General features: G+C 39.7%; 1 protein-coding gene across 50 annotated transcripts in view; it reads left to right on the top strand.

The window, feature by feature from the left end:
- Zbtb20 (zinc finger and BTB domain containing 20) overlaps positions 1-22653 on the top strand; it is a 795965-nt gene that overhangs the window by 710326 nt on the left and 62986 nt on the right. For 22 of the 50 annotated variants that reach the window (XM_058572844.1, XM_058572843.1, XM_058572831.1 and 19 more), the window contains 3 exons: positions 11374-11474; positions 19616-19779; positions 20150-20337. In XM_058572844.1, the coding sequence (XP_058428827.1) occupies positions 19769-19779; positions 20150-20337 (199 nt within the window). In that variant the 5' untranslated portion in view covers positions 11374-11474; positions 19616-19768. Of the gene's footprint in view, positions 1-8837; positions 8904-11373; positions 11476-12361; positions 12421-19615; positions 19781-20149; positions 20338-22653 lie in introns of those variants that run through there. The other 28 variants (XM_058572846.1, XM_058572845.1, XM_058572836.1 and 25 more) reach the window with 8 other exon arrangements.

Below are 22653 nucleotides of genomic sequence, written 5' to 3' on the forward strand. Positions count from 1 at the left end.
AGTGCCTCACGCGTGCAAGGCAAGCACTCTCCCTCTGAGCCACAATCCTAGCCCCAACCATGGCATTTTTTAAAAAGAAATAGAATTTTCTGCTGAAAACCTTGGTTTTAAACTAAGTTCTACTTCTTATTAGCTGGCCAGCTTAAACTGCCCTCTCCTCCCCCTGACTGGCCCACCTAGGCCCCAGGCTTCTTCTCTGTGTGATTCATGATGGGGAGAACATATTTTTAGAGAGGGTCCATGAAAATACCGCATAACTTTTCAAGTGTCTAAACCAATGCAAAGCATTGCCAGTACTATCTCCCTGTCCCTACAAGGGTGGACATCCCAGAACAAGATGCAGAAATCTCATACTTCACCCAGAACATAAAAGTAAAAGAAGAAACTCAGATATTTTATTGCAAAAACTGCCTGTGACTCTCAGAAAACAGCAGCAATGCCCCAGTAGCCTGTCACACATCCAATAGGCAAACTATTCTTCATTTTCACTCTCAAATGTGTAAATTGTCCAGAAAGACAACTCTAAGTATAAATATGACAGAAAAATATCTAAGCCATTTAGCATTATGAAGCCAGTAATCTCCTGCAATAAAAGTTGCAGTTTTAAAAATACTTCCTATTGATCATGACTAATAATCAATATTCTGATATGTTGTTTTGAATTTTAACTAAGGACAGGCACACAATTTTTTCTTTATTTTATTTTTGAAATGATCCTACAGTTTCATATGTTACATAATACAATTCCTATCTATTTAAGGTAAATATAAGCAAACATTCTCATTTACAAAATAGTTTTGAATTAACTCTTTTGTTTGTATACCTCTTTTTATCTCAGAGGATAGTAATATACCTCATAGACTGTTTCAGTGAAATGTATTTTCTCTTCTGCTAAAATATATAAAAGTCATTTGTTACTGTAGTTTTAAGAAGAAAGCTATACTCTTTTCTTGCACATAATAATACTCCCTTACGAGGTATCAATAGTCTAAATTTCTAGTCCTAATATCACTAAAAACTCAATATTAGAGAGCCTAGGAAGTCCCAACTTCAGATAACATCTAATATGAAAAATTTAAAGCCCCTTAGCATCTAGTCGTTGCACACTAGCCTGAGAAAACCTGCTCTTGCTCTTCTGTGTTATGGCATAAAAGATTTTTATGGAAAAGATGGAATTTGCTGTTTGGGGATTTCATGTTGTGCAAGTGGCTAATGGAGAGCTATCTTGACTTATTAAATGTGATGTGTCTCCAGACTGATTCAAAGAGATAGAGGTTTGGAATACGGGTGGAAGGCAGCAGCACATTCTGCAGATGTTTGCTACATACCAGGCCTGGTAGTAAGCAACAGATCCCCACACAAAACTCTGCCTGATTCCCTTGTGTAGGAGAATGGCTTCCCCCCGACCCTATCCAGTTACCATCTATTTAATGATTGTGGATGGGAATTTCATCACTGGGGCAGAGACATTTATTCCAGTGGTTCCTATCATGGGTCCTTTGATGTTCCTAGATTATTCTGCCCTTTTGCCCATTTTTTGTCAACTAATGAAGATTCTTAAGTTCACCCAAGGGCAGAACTGCCTTTGATCTTCCAGGTCAAGCATTTTTCTGAAAGCTTAGAAATACATGATAGCATTCATGGGGGTGGTAACAGTGATGGGTGTGTGGTGTTTTTTCCCCCAAAAAACGGTGGACATTCCACCTGAGTTTTTGCAATTCTAAACACTCTTCCCAACCCTGAAATAAAATTTTCATCTATTATGCTACAGTGTCATCCATTTCTGTCTATGGATGGTCCTAACAAAGGGCTACACTCACTAAGTACCGGCATTTCTGGGATGTATAAGACAAGGTCTGTGCCCTAACAGATTTACGCTCTCACCAAAACAGGTATTAAATGATAACCATTTATCTAAGTGCTAAATGAGTGACAGAGGTCAATGTAGGCCAAGACAGTATTCACAAGGAAAAGTTTTATAATAGATACATTATTACATTATTACATATGGATCTTGAATGAGAAGAAAGCCCTAGGTAAGGGGCGGGCAGGTGATAAAGGCCTAAAGTTTTAGTAGCTACCTAAATGGTATGTTTAGGAATTCAGAGATATAAATGTACTTAGTCTTTCTGATACCCTATAAGTTAACTGGCTTAGACCAAATGGAGTATTGATGGAAAGGAAATCTGAGAGGACTTATCTAAAATAAATTCAGTGAATTTGCATGCCCAGGCTAAAGAATTTGGAACCAGGGGAGAGCCATTAAAAACTATCTTTTCCCTCAGTGTGTTCTAAGATTAATAATCATTCCATTAAAAGGGAGGTGGGAAAGAGTCTGTATTCCAATAAACTTGGACAGCGATGAGGTCTTCAGCACCTTTAAAGTCCTTATATGCATTTTAAGTTTGAGAGAGGAAGGTACAGTATGGAATATTTCTTAAGTTTACTTGACCAGAGAACTTTGAGATGCAGCTTAAAGTTCTAGTATCCTATAAAACTCAATTTAAGATATACCATCTGAAAGAAATTTGAAGGTCAGGAGTTGAAAACAGGATACTAAACTAAGTTGTGATAATTAAGCTAGTACCATTAGGAATGGACATGCCATCAACTGCAGAGAAGGAGCCACTGATGGAAGCCAAGGGAAGATTAAAGATCAGAAATAGATAGCCTTTGGGAAAGAAAAGGGAGTGTAGGGCAGGTATAGCTCTTGCTTGAGGAAACAGAACTATGAAAATTCAGAGCTATTAAAGAAGATGAGAACTAATAAGCTTACCACACAGCATAGCACAGGTTTCTCTTACTAAAGTGGGAGGCAAGCTCATCAACTAAAAAAGAAAATAGAAAATGGGACTTGATAAAAGTAGAACATACTAAGAAAAACTACCTCAGGCTTGCACTTGGAAACAACGGGCAAAAGTGAGGGTCAAGATAGCATGCATGTAGGGTTTTGTACTGAGCAGAGAAGTAAATGGAGAATGGTAATACAGACTCACAGTTGAAGAAATTAAGAGAAAACCCTGCACATAGAAAGGGGAGAAATGAAATCTGAGGGGCTATTGAGGACAGACTGGACCAAGATATCTGGGAAAGCCAACCAGGGTAAAAAAAAAAAAAAAAGAGTAAAAATGAGTAGGCTTCTTCGGCATTGGGGAAGGTGAATTACAAACTGGGGATGAAACACTTGGGGTCAAATGTGAGGCCTGAGAAGAGTAATTTAGAATGAGGATGAGGACTAAGTAGAAGCTAAAGAAAAAGAGTGCTAAAGATCTGTTCGAAAGAACTAGTAATGAGGTTTGGATTAAATTATTAATGTAAATAGGAAAACATAGGTCAAGTGTTGAAGGGTTTTTTGTCTTTGCCTTTTATTTTTTGTACTGAGGATTGAGCCCAGGGAGGCTTAACCACTGAGCCACATCTCCAGTCCATTTTTATTTTTTGTTTTTGAGACAGGGTCTCACCAAGTTGCTAAGACTAGCTTAGAACTTTCGATCCTCCTGCCTCAGCCTCCCAAAACCACTAAGATTGCAGTCATGTGCCATGCACCCAACTTAAAGGTTTTGAGAAATTACAAAAAAGCTCAAGAAGGCATTAGATAGTCGCGATGGAGAATTTGGTAGAAGCCTATGGTGAGTAGCTCAAATGAAGAGGAACAGAATGAAGGCAGGTCAATGGCTTAGTGATTTCAGGATAGGTACATGTCAAGCGCTAGAGCATAGTGATTAAAACCCAGCCCTCAACCCTCCTTTGCTACCCTCTGGCTTCATGATCTATGTCAGTTTCCTAAGCAGTTTCAGTTTTCTCATCTATAAAATGGAAGTATAATTTCTACCTTCAAAGTGTAATTGTAAGAAATAAAGTTAAGCAATGGATGAAAAAGCACAATGTCTGTCACATAGCAAACATTCAGCTAATGGCAGCCCAAATGTCTGTGGAGCCAATACGATCAGGAAAAGGGAAATAATGTTCACTTTGAGTTAGTTTTAGGGGCAACGCCACTGCGATGTTTCTCAACACCTGTTGTTCCATTTAGCCACAAACTGAATGTTTAGTCCAGGACACATACCCAATGCAAAGAGCAAGGAACAGAAAATTTTGATAATACCAGATAATATACTGGGCCATAAATCATACTCCTGTTGGAATCCTTATTACAAAGTATAAAGTGACCTTATAATCAGGACCTTCGACAGACTTTCTGGAGGGGATGATTTCAGTGTAAAATGACTTGGACATGTCCCATCCCCAGGTGTTCATTAAAACCAAGAAATCATCATGGCATTGTTTATCACCTGGTCCCCAAGATCTTTTATTTTAAGCAAGAATCAACTGTACCTGAAACGCTAAGGCTCTTGGGATGTGCAACTCTTATTAACAGAGTTTGTGAATTGTCAAAAAGGAATCAAGAGGTCTCTATGGAGAAAATTAACATAGATTTATTGTGACAAACAGTAGGACGATGATTTCACTTTCTGTTGGCAGGGCCATCCCAGGGGTCTTCAAGCCAGCAGAGGTATTTCTTCTGGACACGGGTATTAACCAGTGGTTAATTAAGGAACTAAAAATTTTAAAGTGAAACAGTTCTTACAGCATCAGAGAGCTGAAGATCGGGTTCCTGATTAGTTTGTCTGGTCTTGATGCATTTGCTGCCTTATTCATTTTAAATAGTTTTTCACCAGTTTCACCAGAGGTGGGATTAGTGATTGAGACTTGGGAATTCGTTTCAGGTAATTAGTTAAAAAGTGAAAAGTCAAATAGATTTCTTTAACAGGTTTAATGGTTTAACAGGTTGATGAGCTACTTAATGCCCACAATTTTCTTCTCTGGGGACTACTAGAATTTTAAAGGACCTCAAAAATTGTAAAAACTACCTCCTCTTTTTTACAGATGGAAAAGCTGAGCCAAACTGAGGTTAAATGACTTGTCTAAGGTCATCTAACTAGTTCTGTAATTTTCCCGTTTCTTAGTCTTACTCCCTTTAACACTTCATCCTCCCCCCTCAACATTGCATTCCCCACAACTACCTCTCTGATAATGTTTCTTGCATTTACCCTTGTTTTATGAAATCTCCTGTGCCTCCAATTATGAGATGGAGGGTCTTTGCCAATTAGTAACCCCTCACCACTAATTCGCCACTACATTTGGGGCAAAGAAATGAGGGAAGTGGAACAATTTTAAATTTACTGTGATCTTTGAGAAAGCTTTATCTACACCTGGGAATTGCTGTTAGACAATTAAGGTTAGTAAAGCTCATTGAATTTCTCAGAGGAAAGGTGTTATTTGAATTATTACCAGATAATTATTGTTAAAAATAACAATAATGTAAAAAATAGGAACTTTGCATGTTAGAGATATTTTCATTTTGAATTTCTAAAGATTGGTGGGAACCCAAGGGGACCTAGACACTCCCCCACCCCACAATGTGCTCAAAACCAGAAACTCCTTGAATTCTATTTAATGTCTCATGACCTGACAAACTGGCCCAGAATCAGAAGCCAGTCATGTCAGTCAGCTTTTATCCAAGTTATTTGGCTTCACCTCCTTCAAAAACAACCCCCAACAGGAAGGAGAGTGTCAGACCTAAGACCTGTGGTACCCAGACCAGTAGCATTAGCATTACCTGGGAGCCTGTTATAAATGCAGAATTGCAGACTCCACCCCAGACATGCTGAATCAGAAATCCTGAGTGATTCATTTGCCTATTAGAGTTTAAGATTGATAGAAGACATTCTTGTCTTCATTTCGAAAGGAAGTAGGAAGGAAATACACTTATTTATAGTTTCTGAAACTGTTCCTTCACCTGAACTGTATGCTTCCAAATCCTCCCGGTGGCTCTGAACTATCATGGAAATAACTAAGCATCTTCCTTGTGCTGAGATCACAGGGGGAACTAGCAATGTGCCCACGCCATGTTGAAACTATTACTATATAGTAAAAAGAGCACTGGTTTAGAGTCAGAAAGATCTGGGTTTAGAATCTGGCCTCACCATCCTCTTGCTTACTAATATTAAGGTATATGAGCTCAGAGTCTCTTCTTTATCTATACAATAGGCATAATATTAATACATATGCATAGCTATGAGGATTAAATGAGAATATATTTATATATAAAGATACCTAGTGCGGTCCCTGATAAAATTAAGGCAAAAATAAGTGTTAGCTATTATTGTCACTGTTATTTTATTTTTGCATGTGTGTGTGTGCCTTTAATCATGAAAGCAACCTCTAATTGTAGAATGATTTGGTGTAATTTCTAAGGAATGGGAAAGGCCATGCTGAAATAAGACCTCTGCAGAAAGTTCCTTACAGTGATATGTGGTGGTGTGTTACACAACAGCTCTGCTCTCTAAGGGCTTCCGGGACAGATCTACAGAGACATCAACAATGAAACAGGCTGAAGAGAAGTGACCCTCTGTCTGTTCTGTCTCTGACACCATCCAACAACTTGCCAGCTGGGTTCCAAGAGCAGATTCTTTATTACAGTGATGATGTAAGAGGCAGAGAGGACATGTGGATTTCCAGATTCCAGGGAGGATTTGTGGCACCAGCAGCCCCTCAAAATTATCTTTTGACTTAAAAACTGACTACATTGGATATGAAAGTCATTAAAAGGAAATAAATATGAAACCCCATGAAGTCATTTCCACTGGGTCTTTTGTAGAGTCTAACCACCCTTTAAGCAATAAAACATGCCACACCATGCAGTAATACAGTAGCGCTGATTAACAGACCCTCAGGTGGGTACTAAGGCAAGAGGAGAAATAAGAAGTGAGGATAGGTGACAATTAGCCAAAAATGGAAGTAAGATCATAGCAGCAGGCTGGGGGGCGAGAAAGAAGTGTTTGATTAAAAGGACAGGAAGAGTATGGCTCTAATTATAAAATGCACAAGTTAAATAAAATGTTAGGTATATTTAAAATGTCCTCTTGTCTAATTACATACAGGATTAGTATGTTGCTAGAAAACATTTCATTATACTGTATTAGACATATTGATCAGTGATTCCCTTTATCATTTTAGTGGACTTACGGGGTGGGTGGGGGGAAGAGAAGGAAGTTCTGACGAAATGTTGATAATCTCCAGCTACATGATGAGTTAGAAAGAACAATGACGATCTCTGAAGCCCAGTTTGCTGTTTATGTGGCTGCTGGGGTGCTGCTCTTTAATGGATGTCTCAATGCATAGCATGGCTCCACCACACAGGCCAAAAAGAGTTTGATTAATACCACCAGGGTTTTCCCCAGGAGCACAGCAAGTCAAGCACTCACCTGGGAGAGGCAGATGAAGTCTGTACTGTAGGCTAGCATTTAAGGGGGAGGGGGAGCTTTTCTGGGAAGTAAAAATGACTGAGATCCCTGGAAGAGTCAGTTTTCCTCACTCAGGTGAACACTGTTATCCCATGGCATGTTCTGTTGGGCTTTTCATCTTTAAGTGAGAGAAAATGATTCTGTTTGAAGAAAGGATAGAAAGGAGGTTAAACAATTAATGTTTCTTCCATCGCAAGAAGAGAGTAAGACAAGAAAATGAGAATAGACTGAGGGCAGTCATCTGCACATTTCTACAGAAATTAGTATAATAAGGAAATAAAAAGCAAAAATCCAAATAAACCTAAAGCATGACTATTGAGCAGAATTAGGTGGGAAACGAAGTGTTAATTAATGTGACAAATAGCAAGATTGCCAGTCCTCTATGTTTTTAAGTAACTAACAACTTTATCCATAGAATTATTGCAGCCTGTTCTCTCTGAGAGCTGCAGTTGAATCCACAGCTTTTCCAAAGCATGAGAAATTTCATTCTGATGTTCAGCCTGAGTTTATCACTCCAGTGGTATTTACAATATTGTCATAATTATTTCTGCTGGTAATGTTAGAAAAATTTGCTTCCTTGTTTTTTTAAACCCACCCTCATTTTTAAGACATTATTTAACTATAAAAAGATGTCTATTGGGATGGGGATGTGGCTCAAGCGGTAACGTGCTCGCCTGGCATGCGTGGGGCACTGGGTTCAATCCTCAGCACCACATAAAAATAAAATAAAGATGATGTGTCCACCAAAAACTGAAAAATAAATATTAAAAAATTCTCCCTCTCTCTTCTCTTCTCTCTCTCTCTTTAAAAAAAAGATGTCTATTCCGTTTATCAAAGCAAATAAATGAAAAAAAAATTATTTCTTGGTAGCTAATATATTGTTGCAGGTTACTTACCCAAACCTCTCACTCTCTCTGGTCCTGTCATTATTGATGGTCTGCTCCACCTGTTGGTGCCAAGTAAACACTGATAGATAGTTAGGACATGTTGTCTTTTATTTTAGTTTTCCTTGCTCAGCCACTAAAAATATGGCCTTAAGCAAGCCTGTTTCCTTAATCTCTTCATCTGCAAAATTAAGATGGTGTTGTAGATGAGCTTTAAGGTGTCTCCATTTTATCCTTAGGTTCCATGACTCTAAGCAAGATTCTTTATTGCTTTCTAATTCAGTTCAGCAGACATCAGCTAGGCACAAACTCGTGCACACTACAGAGTACTATGATAGAAGCAGGGAAAAGTGATTCCTATCCCAATCATCATAAAGCAACATAGCCAACACCTCTATAGCAAAAGACAGGTTAAGAAGAAAAAAGCATAAGAAATTTATCATAGTCTTAACATGACATGGAGCCTTCAGATTAAAGATGTGAAGACTCATGGTAAGGTGTCCATTTTCATGCTTAGGTTCAAGGAAGCACAGACAGCTGTGTAGGAATATGATTGGACAAAGGGGTATGACCTAATGGTAGTAGATTGAGAGCAGAAACCCAGCAAGGCCTGTCTGTTCAGATTCTTGTTGGCTTTTCTTTGCAGCAGTCCTTCCTCTGCATGGACAGGACCCCTCTTGAGTTCGGGGTTTATGATCTACTCTCAGACAAGGTAGGTCAGAAAATTTCTTTATGGCCAGCTCCAAGACAAAGACACAAAGGCAGGGGAATTTAGGGTAATAATTTTAGGCTTTATAGCTTGCTTTTTTGGAAAATGGATTCTGGTTTCCATGATCTACCTCGCAGAAGAGAAACTCTAGTTCTTGTGGCTTGCCTCAGGGGAGAAAGAGGAGCAGGAGACAGGTAGAAAGGAGGGGTTCAGAGGGAAACTGTGCTTCATCAGCTGCTTTGGAGGCCTTCACTTTGGGATATAGTTTACTGAGCCCCAACAGAAAACAGTAAAAACTATCTCTGCTTTCAAGGGAACTCAAATTACACAAATAATTATTAGAGTTTATAGAATGTGCAAAGGGAGTGGTACATGTAAGTGTTCAAAAGGGCACTTCCCTTTGAGAAGTGCTTCCTAAAGTCATTGGCATTTAAATGGCCCATAAAGAAGATGTTCATAGACATTGGAAAATGAAAGAAGTTGCCACAAACATGGTGGAAAAGAGTGGGCCATCATTGGACTGCAGAGATAAGAATGGAAAATTAGGTTGGGAATACATACAGCAGCCTTGAATGCCAAGCAAAGAGGATTTTGAGGAAAGGAAGAATGTGTTTAGACTGGTATTTTAGAAAATTAATGTAATGCTAGTGTGAAGATGGGATAAAGGTAAAGATAAATTGGAAAAATGAAGGCAGTTAAGAGCAATTCACTGAAGTCATGGTAGTGGGTAGCAAAGGGATACATATGTATTAGGTATAGAAAACAAGTATTGAAGAAATGACTAGAATAAAATGTCACAGGATTTGGCAACTGATTTTGTGTGTGTGTGTGTGTGTGTATTGAGAGAGAGGGGCGGGGAGGGAGAGAAGGAGGAGGAGGAATTAAAAATGATGCCTCCATTGTAGTCCCAAGAAAATGGATAAAATGGGACCAATGACACGACATGAGAAGACTAGCAAAAGAACAAATTTTGAGAGAAAGGCAATGAATTCTGTCCTAAACTTTTTTGACTTGTATTGGAAGAACCTATATAATATTTGATGGTGATGTAAGCTTCTCAAAATTAGAGACTAGAAGTTATTCAGCTTTTGCAGGTGTCTAATATACGCTGTATGAACACAGAATGAACAAAAAAAATGAATGTACCAGTAACCAGCTCTTATGTAAAATGTGGGTCTGAAACTCTTCAGACAAGCAAGAACTAGAAATAGCAATGTGGACACTCTCTATGGAGAAGCACTTGTTGAGATCCTGGAGGACAGGACCAAACAAAGCCTGAATGAAGAATCTTAAGGAATGTTGATATTAAGGGAATGGGAGAAGGAAAACAAATCAGTGTTGGAGGCAGAACAACCTGAATTGTAGGAGGAAAATCAAAATAATAAGGTGTCCCACCCATTGTATAAGGAAGAGAGTTTCAGGAACACAAAGGTCACTGAAGCCCAATGTGGCCAAAATGACAGGCCTACGAAAAGATCAGGGACCTGAGGCAGCAGACAATAGTCACTTAGTAGCCTCTCAGGCTAAACTCCTTAGAACCAGAAGATAGGAAAGGAAATAAAAACTTTGCAAGGGAGAACAAAGGGAAGGCAAGAACTCAGAACATGACCAGGTCAGAGCGTAGAATAATGACTAAGCAATGGAGAGGGAGGGAGTAAAAAATACCAGGCATGTGATGTACATACACAGTGGAATATTATTTAGCTTAATTTTAAAAAGGAGGAAATGCTGTTTTTCACCACAGCTTGGATGAACCCAAGGAACATCATGTTAAGTGAAATAAACCAAGAAAAAAAAGGCAGATACCACATGATTCACTCCAAAACAATTGAACTCACTGAAGCAGAGAGTAAAATGGTGGTTAACAGAGGCTGGGCAGATATTGGTAAAAGGCAACAAAATTTCAGGAGGAATAAGTTCAGAGATCTATTGTTTAGCATGTAGACTATAATTAATAATGAAATATGGTATACTTCAAAATTGCTGGAAGAGTAGATTTTAAGTAGTCTCATGATAAAAATGTTATATATGTGAGGTAATGTGTATGTTAACTAGATTGATTTAGCCATTGTACAGTGTAGACATATATCAAAAGATTAAGCTATATGCCATAAATATGTATATTTTTTTCAATTAAAAATGAACAAATAACCATTGTAAATCAGGGACAGCATCAGGAGAATAAACTTTGGCCAGGTTGCAGACTGTCCCCACTTCATCCACTCCAGGTCAGAGCCACAGACAGGTGCTGTGGTGTCTCAGAGTGCTTGGGCAGTCAGGAAAGAACACTGAATACAGAGTCCCATATGACATCATCTCTGTTCTCCATCCCCAGACCTGGCACTGTCTGGTGCAGAGATGCAGAACTAGCCTCTCATCCCTGTCCCACAGTTCTGACTCCATCAAAGTAAATGACCACATCACCATCATGTTCATTTAACAAACTTGTTTGTTTGTTTGTTGTTTGTGCTAGATGCAGCCGCTCTCTGTTCCCTGCCCCAATGAACATCAGCACTAGGCCCAAGCCTTGGAGTGATTTACCTGAAGAGTGACACCATTGATTTGGAAACTACTGTGAGTATATTATGCCTCCAATAAAAGCCTCCTTAGTTTACTTTGCTTAATTTAAACACATGCTCACACACACATACACACACACACACACTTGTAAAAGCAGGTGAAATTATAGATGGCTTCATCTCTTGGATGTCACAAAGCAATCAGCCTTAGTCCTGAGGTGCCTGCAGTGGTTCTCGGCTTCCAGCCTGTAGTGCATGCTCTGGGCAGCGTCCTTCCCTCCTTGCCTGGTGGCTGTGTAGAGCCAGATCTGAGCACACCTTGCAAGGACTGATGCTGTTCTGCTTGGTCACCTTGGTCACTGTTTTCCAAAGTGGTGGAAGTTCTTCCCAAACTGTTGCTTCTCATCACCCTTCTGTGCCAATCTTGAATCTCATGGAAGCTTGTCATTTCATGTCACCCTGGCCAAATCTGTGAGCCAGCTTTGCTTGCCATGTCTACCTGTTGTCTGAGCTGCATCTCATGCTGTTGCCTCTCTGATAGTATAGGGAGCTAAGGCCCTCCCCTCTGGGCTCTGGGTTCCTTCTACTACATCTCCAAGCCTTCTGGGTGCATGGCTCTGTGTAGTTAGTTTTGTTCCTTCCATGTCTTGTATTTATGTAGGAGAAATATAGCCCTTGAAAGAAAAGTTGCAGACATAAGTTGAGGTAGGAGATATAATACTTATAGGAAAATAATGACAAAGATTGATAGCCAATTAATCGTTGCTAAAACTAACAGGTGAATATGTGTTTTTTCCACTAAGTATTAAGCCAGAAATGTGAATTTAGTTATGCATGCAAAACAAATTAATTATACATTTAAAAATGAAAACTTGTTCTAGTTATTGTATTTACAAATTTTCCTATATGATGTGAGGCAGGTAATGGGATGGTGTTTTACAGACTTCTCTGTTACTGGAAAACGCTAAACCTGGGAGACTAACATCCCTCTTAGGCTTCAGGTAGGATTTTCACATTCATATCTTTTATGTTTTTAGCTATTCTGGCATAAATGGAACCCAAAGGGATGAAGCCAAAGTTGTTTGTTTGTTTGTTTTTGTTTTTTAATTTTGTGTTGCTTTGTATCCCTAATGCTTCCAGTCTCCTGGGGGTAATTGATGATAACTGATGTATAGGTGATAGACAGGCCTGCCAAGCCATGATGGGATGTAACTGTCAGGGTATTATGCGATATAAACAGGATCCAAAGGACTGGGAACTAAAGACATGAGAGAAGATCAAAACTAGTTTCTCCACCTTGGCATGGTAGTGCATGCCTGTAATCCCAATGGCTCTGGAGGCTGAAGCAGGAGGATCATGAGTTCAAAGCAGGCCTCAGCGATTTAGCAAGGCACTAAGCAACTCAGTGAGAACCTGTGTCTAAATAAAATACAAAATAGGGCTGGGGATGTGGCTCAGTGGTTGACTGCCCCTGAGTTCAATCCCCAATACAAAAAAAAAAAACAAACCTAGTTTCTTTAGTCCATACATCACAAGGAATTTACTTGTATGTTACCATCATTCATCCTGAAGTTCAAGTGTGAGAAGTACCTTAGAAATTTTCACATCTGAATAGTTTCTTGTGCTTTTCTTTGTTCCACAGTAACAATACTGGTACATTAGGATAGCCATACCAGGAAGCAAACTGGTTTCAGTCCTTTTGTGTCCTTTGGGAGGCAAGAGTCCTTAACACTCCTTCCTTCTGGTGCTGCAGAGCAACCAAGATCCTGACATAGGAATCAGGATCTTGGAAATCTTCAGGGAAGCCCTCAAGTGAGCATCAGCTTCTGCCTAGGAAGTATTTCACCTGTGCAATTCCAGTGCCTGCCTTGGCTTCTTGGGTATAGAAAATGGACAGATTGTCTCTGTTATTCAGAAACCAAGCTTCCTTACACATAAGAGAGAAAACTTAATGAAATGTATAGGGACTTGCTATACAAGGCAAATCAATAAGGTGGGGAAAGTATAAAAATGTGAACTGTTTGCAAGAGTATGTCCCTTCCTGTGGGTTGACAATGTTCCAGGCCTGTTTCAAGGCCTGAGGGTAGGGGTAAGAGCAAGTGTTTGATTTTATCTCACTGCCTGCTCAGGGGTTCTACCTACTTACCCAGACTGTTGTGATTATTAAATGAAATAATTATATAGTGTCAGGCACAGCAGAGGAGAGTATAGTCACTCAATGACTAAAACTTACTGAGCATTTACTATGTGCTAGGCACTGTTCTAGGATGAGGAATATGGTAGCAAGCAAAATAAAAATTCCCATTCTCATAAGCTTACATTCAATTTTCTTGATTTATAAATGGCAAATAGACAATATTACTCATGGAAGCTAAGAGATAACTAATTTTATTTTTATTTTGTTCTTTCCTTCCAGAAAGTTGAGAGTAAAGAGTGAAAGAAATGGAAAAGGGAAAGAATAAGTACGTTAATGAGTTTTGCCTACTCCCCCACCCCACCCCACCCCAACCCCAGAATGATTCTCTCCCTGACACATGGCCCAGGAAACTTCTCTGGACCAACTCAGCCAGCCTCTCTGGTCTTTTGTCTTCACTTTGAATTTGGCAAAAAAAGAGACAGCAGCAAAAGATGTGAGCATAGAAGGAGAAAGGTCAAGTGTTTATTGATTCCACCCTCCTTCCCAACTTCAATTCTGACTAGTCGTAGAAAACCCTATCTTTTCCCTCACTCCTAGAGCTGAAATTATTTAAATTCACAACTCTTCATGGTTGCCAGTCCGTGGTACTTGAAGGTCCCTTGACCTCATCTCCACCACTGTATAAATCCTTTTGTTAAACTCTCTTAGGTTAAAACTTTTGCATGTGCCATCTAATTCTGACTGATACAGTGAGGGAGAATGCACTGAAAAACACTATAAACCAGCCTTGCCAAGACTAAAAAAAAAAAAAAAAAGCTTTAATCATGAAAACATTTTAAACTGATATGAGAACACTGGGCCAAGGAGTGAAAGGATAAATTGTAAGAAAACACGAGAGACAAGAGGCCGCAGGTTGGTTTCGATGAATGGATTGCAGTGTTTAGGCTTGATGAGCTTCTGTAGGCCAAGTATAGCTTGCTTGACCCTCAACTTCAAGGAGCTCTTGGGACAGCCACAGCAATGACAAACATGTGAACAGCAGGGCATCGGGAGGGAGCTGCAGAGAGATCAAAGTGTGGAAGATGAGATCACTTATCCTCACATTCTTTCTGCCTTTGCTACAATAACAACCCACTTGTCTCCACCCCAATTCTAAATATTAAAAAGATTACTAAGATAAAGAAAATTTCCTATTATATAGCTAATATGCTGAAAACAGAAAAGTAGTACTCTGAAAGAAGATACCATTATTGAGTACTTCCTCAGTGTCTACACTATGCTGATCACTTTACAGAGCTGATCTCATTTATTCCTCATGACAGAAGGAAGGAAGTATTATTGTTCCCATTTCACAGATGAGGAAAATGGGGCTCAGAGATACAGAGCAAACTGCCTAAGACACACAGCTATTAGGTAGTAGAGCTCAGTTCTGTAACGCACCCCCCCTTCTCTGGCTGGGATGCTTTGTCACCACCTCCCCTTTTTCCATGTCCAGATGCTCAACTAAGCTTCTCATACTACCATGGAGTATTGTAGGAAAATGGTTCCCACTCCAAAAGGGTGGGGGAAGCGTCACTGTTCAAAATTATCCTGATCCAATGACTGAGTAATTATTTATCAAAAGGAGGTTCTGACTAATTCTTTCCTATCCAACCAGGCTGATAAGTGGAAAGCATGTTAATGTGCAGGAGAGGGTGGGAGCCCAGTCAGTGAAGGGAGAAAATTGGGAGAGGGAGATAGAAGAGAGCACTCTCCTTTCAACAGACCCTGGAGACTGATAAGAGCTCACACAGATAAAATATTTATTTTTCCATATGTTGCAGAAAGCATTGCCATCACTGTATGTGTGCAATATGTGCAAAGGAGTGTGAAATATATACATCAAATGCCACCGATCTGGTTAATTTCCATGCATATAACATGCTTAATACCTACCATCTCATCCATATGTTTTAATGCATATTTCTTTCCACATACAATATGTCTCGTTAGGAAAGAGCCAACATCCTCCACAGCCTTACTCACTGCTATGTTTCAGCCCAAAACTTGTTGCTGGGGCCAGCACAAGGAGAGTTAAAAACCAGAAGGTTCTTCTGGCTAACTCAGCTGCCAGTCACCTTAAAGTGCCTTCCCAGTTCTTGAAGCAAGCCCTTTTTTTTTTTTTTTAATAACAGAAATGTTCGCAGTGGGGAGATGAAAATGTTTTTGTTCTCTGTGGACAATTGGGAGATGTTCAGTCAGAATGTCAGAACTGACCGTTGAAAGGCGGTGCCTGTGGCCACACTTTTTTTTTCTTTTTTGAATGCAGAGCTCCATCAGTGTGGCGGGAGGAAGTGCACAATGATTGGTCTGTTCCTCTGTGGAAGTGTTCAGGGTACACCCAGTTTTGCTTTGCATATATTTACGAAACATCTGCCCTTTTCTTCTCCTTAAGTCCTTCCCCCTCGCCAGTCCCCTTTCCCCTTTTCCCTGGTTTCTTTCTTTGTTGTTGTTGGCTTCTCTAACTTTTTCATTGGAGCTTTCATTTTCCGGTTGAAGGGCGACTTCATCAGAGTGTATAATTTTAAAAGAGAAAGGGAGAGAGAGAGAGAGAGAGAGAGAGAGAGAGAGAGAGAGAGAGAGAGAGAGAGAAATAGAGAATGAAAACTGAAAAGAAAGAAAGAGCCTGAGAGGCCAGAGCTTGGCAAACCAACCTTTGGCATGGTGACCAGGAGGAAGGTTCTGGTAGGGAGTTCGCCCCTCTCAAGTGCTGCCTGGAGTGGGCCAGTGCGCTGCTGCCCTCTGCAGGCGCCAGGGAATAGTGCACAGCAGCAGAGGCTTGTGGAGTCTGGCCTCAGATGGGCCATGTTTATAGAATTCTTTTACCAAAACCAAACAAGGTATTTTCAATTAATTACAACAAAACTTGCTCTTTCCTCCTTAAAAAAAAAAAAAAAACTATGAACTGCAAAAAATGGGCCAAATAACATCATCTGTGTGTCAGACATAAACTGGTGCTGCATTTTACTGTTTCTCAACTCCAAAAACAGGAATCCAAATGAACTCTTGAGAGAGAATGAGATGGGAAGTTAAGGACTGTTATTTGTGCAGTTGGAAAGCAGGCTGGTGTAAAAGGATAAGAAATGTGACATTAGGCAAATGAGGGAGTGAGCCAAAAAGGTTGGTTTTCTGCAGTTACTGTTTCTAGGGGTGGCTCCAATGTCTTTGTGCCAAGAATGGTCTCCAGAGGTGACCCCTGAGATGACAAACAGGGTGTGGTGCAGGGTGTCAGGTAGGAAGCAGAATCAAATCTAGGACAGGAAGCAAAGAATTTTGACATGAAGAACAATACAGTTTCTACAATGCAAAAAATAAAGGATAATGTTGGTGGTTTGGGCATGTACTCATGTTTGAAAGAGGGTGTCCTTAATTTTCTGAACCACTCATATTAAACTAGTGAATGCCTTATCAGTAAGCATCAGAGATAAACTTTTTCTGCTAGGTGATATTTGTCATTGGTGTTTCTTCGCTATATTTAAAAGAAACATGAGGACCAGCCTTGTTCTGCTAAGCAAAATGGTCCCCTTCTTATTAAATGCCCTTCATGGATTCAAAGGAAAAGCAGCCCATCAAGGTAGATTTCACTGCTGCATAAAGAGGTAGAAACTTAATTGTGATTCAGACTGTGACTGTTCTCAAATACACTTTGATTTCAGCTTCATTTCTTTCCATCAACAAACAATTCTTGAGTGACAGCTTTATATAAGCTACTCTGCTTAACAGAATAGACTAGACAGTAAACTCTGGGAGGACAGGAGCCAGGCTCACTTCCCTAACCCGTGCTGGCACATCATAAGCACATAGTAAATATTTGTAAACTGAATATGTGAGGGAAAGAAGAAGCGAAAAGTAGATGAACACAGGGAATATAAAAATAACAAATATTTCCTTACCCTTAGAGAAGTTACTGTCTCATAGAAGGAATAAGCACATAAATAGCCATTATTGAAATAAAATTGGGTGAGTAAAATAAGATTAGTAAAAACTGAAGATTTTAGAGAAAGAAATGGAGAGAAGTTCCTGTCTTGTGAAGAGGAATCAAGACAATATCCAAGATGGAAAGCATAAGTGTAAAGAATAAGTTTGATTTCAATAGGCAGAGATGAATAAGGGGTAATCAGAGCAATAAAAATTACTTGAGTAAGGATGTAAAGCCAAGAATACAGATTCCATGACTTTCTGGGAATGGTAAGGACTTTGGAAAGTCCAGTGTGGCCCACATACAGGATGTGTGAGATAAGTAGGAGCAGCTAAGGAACTGACCTCAAGTGTCCAGCTAACACAGTCATCTCAGCTTTAGTGAATGCAAAGAACAGGACTAGAGGAATCAGAGGATAGGAAGCCAGCTGGTAAACAATCACACAGATTTTAAAAAGTGGTAAGACAAGCTGGGCATGGGGGTGCACAACTGTAGTCACAGTAATTCGGGAGGCTGAGACAGGAGGATTGCAAGTTCAAGGCTAGTCTCAGCAATATTATTGAGGCCCTAAGCAACTTACTAAGATTCCATCTCAAAATAAAAAATAAAAACAAGGCTGAGAATGTGGCTCAGTGGTAAGGTGCCCTTGGGTTCTATCCCTGATACCAAAACACAAAAACAACAAAAAAGTGATAAGGCAGTTGCAATGGAATTGGAAAAGAATCACAGATGTGAAAACCATGAAGGAAACCGATTGTCAGAATTCGGTGGTGATGATGGCTTTAAGGCTGATAAAGGTATATAATGAGCCTGAGTTTTCCAACCTGACAAACAGACCACAGTGAGGCAAAGAGATAATAATGCTAGAGGAAGCATTCGTTTTCATGGAGAAGAGGAATTGGACTTTGGAGACTTTGATCTTGGATACTTTCTTCCACTGAAAACCAGACTGCCAATTCCTTGGGTACACACAAGATTTGGGGGTTAGTCCCATAGTACCCACTCAGCAAACAATGGGTGAGATTTGTAATTTTACAGTTTGTCTTATATTGACTTTCTCCTTACTGAAAAAGCTTCCCCCTCTATTCTCATCTTTACCATGCTATTTCTGCCTTCTGCCCTCTGAAGAAACAGATTTGATTTCACAACCTGTTGGACTAAAAACACAGCATACTAATCATAACACCATATTCTGCGAGGGCAGATTTAACTACCCAGTACAACAAATTTCAATATGAAATAGTCTGTATACCAAGTCCAAAGCCATGCCCACAGAAACAAGAGAAGCATGGAAACAAATCTACTTACAACAAATTACGTACCACATATAATCTTCTTTTTAAAAAAGAAAGAAAGAAAAGAAAAGGCGTTCTAGGGCTTGGGGTATATAGCTCAGTAGTAGAGCATTTGACTCACATGTGGAAGGCTCTGGTTCAGTCCCCAACACTGCAAAAAGAAAAACAAAAATAACCTTTATCTGGTTACTGTCCGCACAGTGACAGGAAAAGACACAAAATCTAAGAAACTGGGGACCTGTCAGGGACTAGTAATCTCAGTCTAGTGTACATGTATTACAAACTAATTTATTAATTTAACATCAATTGTATTGTCCTGGGGAGAGGAGTCCTGAGCTAAGTGATAGAAGAGTCATTTGACTTTCTACTCCTGACCCCAAATAACAATTAGTCATGGTCTCTTTTGATTCCCTTCACCTATCTCTTCGTCCCACAGCAAACACACAGTTAAACTCCTGAACTCCAGGAGCATACATTAAATCAAAAAAACATTGAGAATCTGAAGCATAGGATGAGTAAAAAATTAGGGCCAAGAGTTTCTATGTGACACCTTCCCTCTCCACCTACTGGAACCTAAGCTCTTCTGGTCACTTTTCACTTTCTGTTTTAACAACAATCTTCATCACTACCCCTCTCATCTGTACAGACCGCTGAGTTCAGATTGTGACTTGAAATTATGTATTGACTTAAAATGAATTCTAATTAAACATTAAGAAAGTCGAATGTTCCATAATGGGTTCCTGAATAGAAATTTAAAGCTGGAAGGGACCTTTAAGGCCTTCTAATCCAAGCCCTTTATTTTACAGATGAGGAAACTGAAGCCCAGAGAGGTGAAGTGAGGTGCCCAAGGCCACACAGCAAGTTAGAGGCACAGCTAGTACCATAGCTCAAGTCTCCTGACTCCCAGTCCAGTGCTCCTCCCATTACTCCACGGGTCCTGTGTCTAAGCTTCCTGACAAATGCTAGAACGGTAAACCTCCACTAGTATTTTTCCAGACCATGTTAAAACTCTTAAGGGGGGGAAAGGATGCTTTCTTGGATAATGTCAGCCATACGTAGCTCAAGCTGTCTAAAGTTCTGGGACAGGGTCTTTTTATACAGCCAACAGAGTCCAAATGTGGTGCTGTTTGCTTGGCCCATATGCTTTCATGTGTTCCCAGTTAGGCCATTACTGGAGGGAAAGAAACAAGAATCAGCTTGTTTTAAAACAAGGGACATACTGGACTCCCTCCCATCCCCCTTCAGAAAAAAAAAAATCAAGTTATCTTTAACAGATTCTAAAAATGCCTTTTCCCAAATATGCAGTCAGTTCCTTCAAAGGGCCCTTTGTTTATTTTCAGGAAGAAACCCAAGACAGCTGAAAACCAGAAGGCATCTGAGGAGAATGAGATTACTCAGCCGGGTGGATCCAGCGCCAAGCCGGGCCTTCCCTGCCTGAACTTTGAAGCTGTTTTGTCTCCAGACCCAACCCTCATCCACTCAACACATTCACTGACACACTCTCACGCTCACACCGGGTCATCTGATTGTGAGTACACCAGTGAGGCGGTGATGGTGTCTCCGCGGTGCTTGGAGTAGTGCTTTCTCCCCTGGGTTTGGCTGTTTTGCATTCAGAGCAAGCTGTTTGCATTTGGTCTTCTGAAGTAGCCAAAAGTGCTGTGCCACCATTTTGATTCAGCCAACATCTCTCTATTTTCAAAGCTAGAATATATTTTGAAGCCAGGTAACCAGCCATTTGGTCTCAAAAGACTGATTAATTACATTAGCCACATTCTTCTTCCTAACAGTAACTCAGAAAAAGGAATTGCATTGCTGCTTTCTAAGTATTCTTGATCAGAATAACGGCTCTTCCACCATTACTAAATGGAACAGCAAAACATGGACCTCAGAAGGCCAGTTAGACACAAGAAAACATGCATGTTGAAATTACATAACACAAGTCAGATTCACATTAGTATTGGAGTCTCTTGTAGCTTGGCTGAATTTCTGTCTTTCCAGTTTTTAATTTATTTTGAAGTGGTTAAAGGATAGCATAAATTTACAGAAGAAAAGAGAATGGCTTCCAAGAATTCAAAAGCCACCCAGACTTCACATAGCCAATAAGAATTCAGGTTAAAAATATTTTTTAATTAAAAAAAACTGCCTAAGGGCTAAATTTGGAAATGGGCAGCTTAATGAGATCGTCACTATTGAAACCACTCTTTGCTGTTTATTTTTGCTGTCTTCTCACTAATCTGGAAGTCACTTCTTCAAAGTCTATTTTAAGAAAGTTGATAAATCACGTTTAGGAGTTTTTTTTTTTTCTTTCTTTCTTTCTAAAACGTAACCTGATACTAGAGAAATGTGTGTTGACAATGGAAAGGATTGTAGTAAATTTGGGGTCCAAGAATTATTCCTTTTGGTTTTAAGATACCCAGCAACTCTTCTGAACTGATCTCCAGAAAGGATGGCTACAGGCAAAGAGCTGGCATGTTCTTTTTCAGAATAAATAAGATAAAACCAAGAAAGTTTTATTTCAAGAAAGGGACTCTATTTATCCTGCTCTCACAGACAAATGTTATTAATTCGGGAGTGAGATTCTATACCGTCTATTGTTATTTTTCTGATAGAACCAATGTAAAATTCTGCAAAGAAGGTAAGAGGAGGGTGGGTCTTGGAGATTCCATTCCCTGCTTGCTTCATCTTAATTGTCTCTAAATAAAGGGATAAGACCTCCTGGGGGGGGGGGCAGGTGCTCCAGTGCAGAGAGCTTGTTCTACATATAGTGGGGCTGTGACTGCCTTCAGCTGTCATTAGAAAATGAAAAGAGAAATAACAAGATCCAAATCTCTGTAGTCCCATTGTGGTTTGTACAAAGTTGCAGTTTCTGTAGAGAAATATAAGGGGTCAGAAGCAGGGACTGTGTTCTGTGAACTATCATAATAGGACTTTGGACTCGGACTTTCTTGCCTGGTAGTCTCCAGCCTAATAGTAATTACAGGAAGAACTGGAAAATGGTATGGCACTATGCCCACAGACATGTGCACACTGTCCCTACCTACCAGGAAGGTGGCCTGTTCCTGTGGTGAAAGGCCTAGAGCTTTTGCATGCAGACCTTCATTGCTTGGCTTTCTGCCACACCTTATGGGGAAGATTACATTGAATGGCCTTAGCCCAGAAATCTTCTGTTAGAGCAAAAGGAAAGGTTTGTTGAATAGAAAAAGCATTGAGCTTCATTTATTGTCCTTTACCACAAGCATCCTCCCATCAGGCCTCAGCACTGGCATTGCACACCAACGTTTAAGGAGCAGTGGGAGTACAGGGTCACAATGCAGCTCCTCAGTGACCCTGAGGAAGCCAGCAGATCTGAGCTCAGGAGTGTGTCTGAATGCCTTTGGAAGGAGAATGAATTGGCGGAGAATCCTAATCTCCAGCTGTTTAGAAAGTCATTCTGATTTTGCCATTAAGATGTGTAAGTCTTCTCGGCTCCAACCTGTTGTTTAAATTGATTATACTTTTCTCCAAATATATTTGGATTGTAGTTTGTCCTGATTTGAGCCTACACTTAGAAGAAAATTGTTTTTAGGAAAGATTCACAGAAATCTGTCCATTTGGAGATTGCTTGAGAGAAGACAGGAAAGAGGTTTATTTTAAGCTGTTAAAATTTTTGGATGCTCTTCTTGCATTCAAGAGGATTTTTTTTTACATTCAAATGTCATTCTTACCATAGATTAATTTAAAAGCCTAATTTCTTTAAGGTAAAATATTCAGTTCCTATTTAGAATCAACAGATTTTGGGCATTTAAAAATAGTGCCCTTGACTTGTTAGTCTCTTTAACTTCAGAAACATTCCACTAGTGTGTGG

The sequence above is a fragment of the Marmota monax genome, unplaced genomic scaffold (assembly GCF_021218885.2).
Source record: "Marmota monax isolate L192 unplaced genomic scaffold, Marmota_monax_Labrador192_F-V1.1 WCK01_AAM20220418_F8-fsc00119, whole genome shotgun sequence".
Classification (NCBI taxonomy): Eukaryota; Metazoa; Chordata; class Mammalia; order Rodentia; family Sciuridae; genus Marmota; species Marmota monax.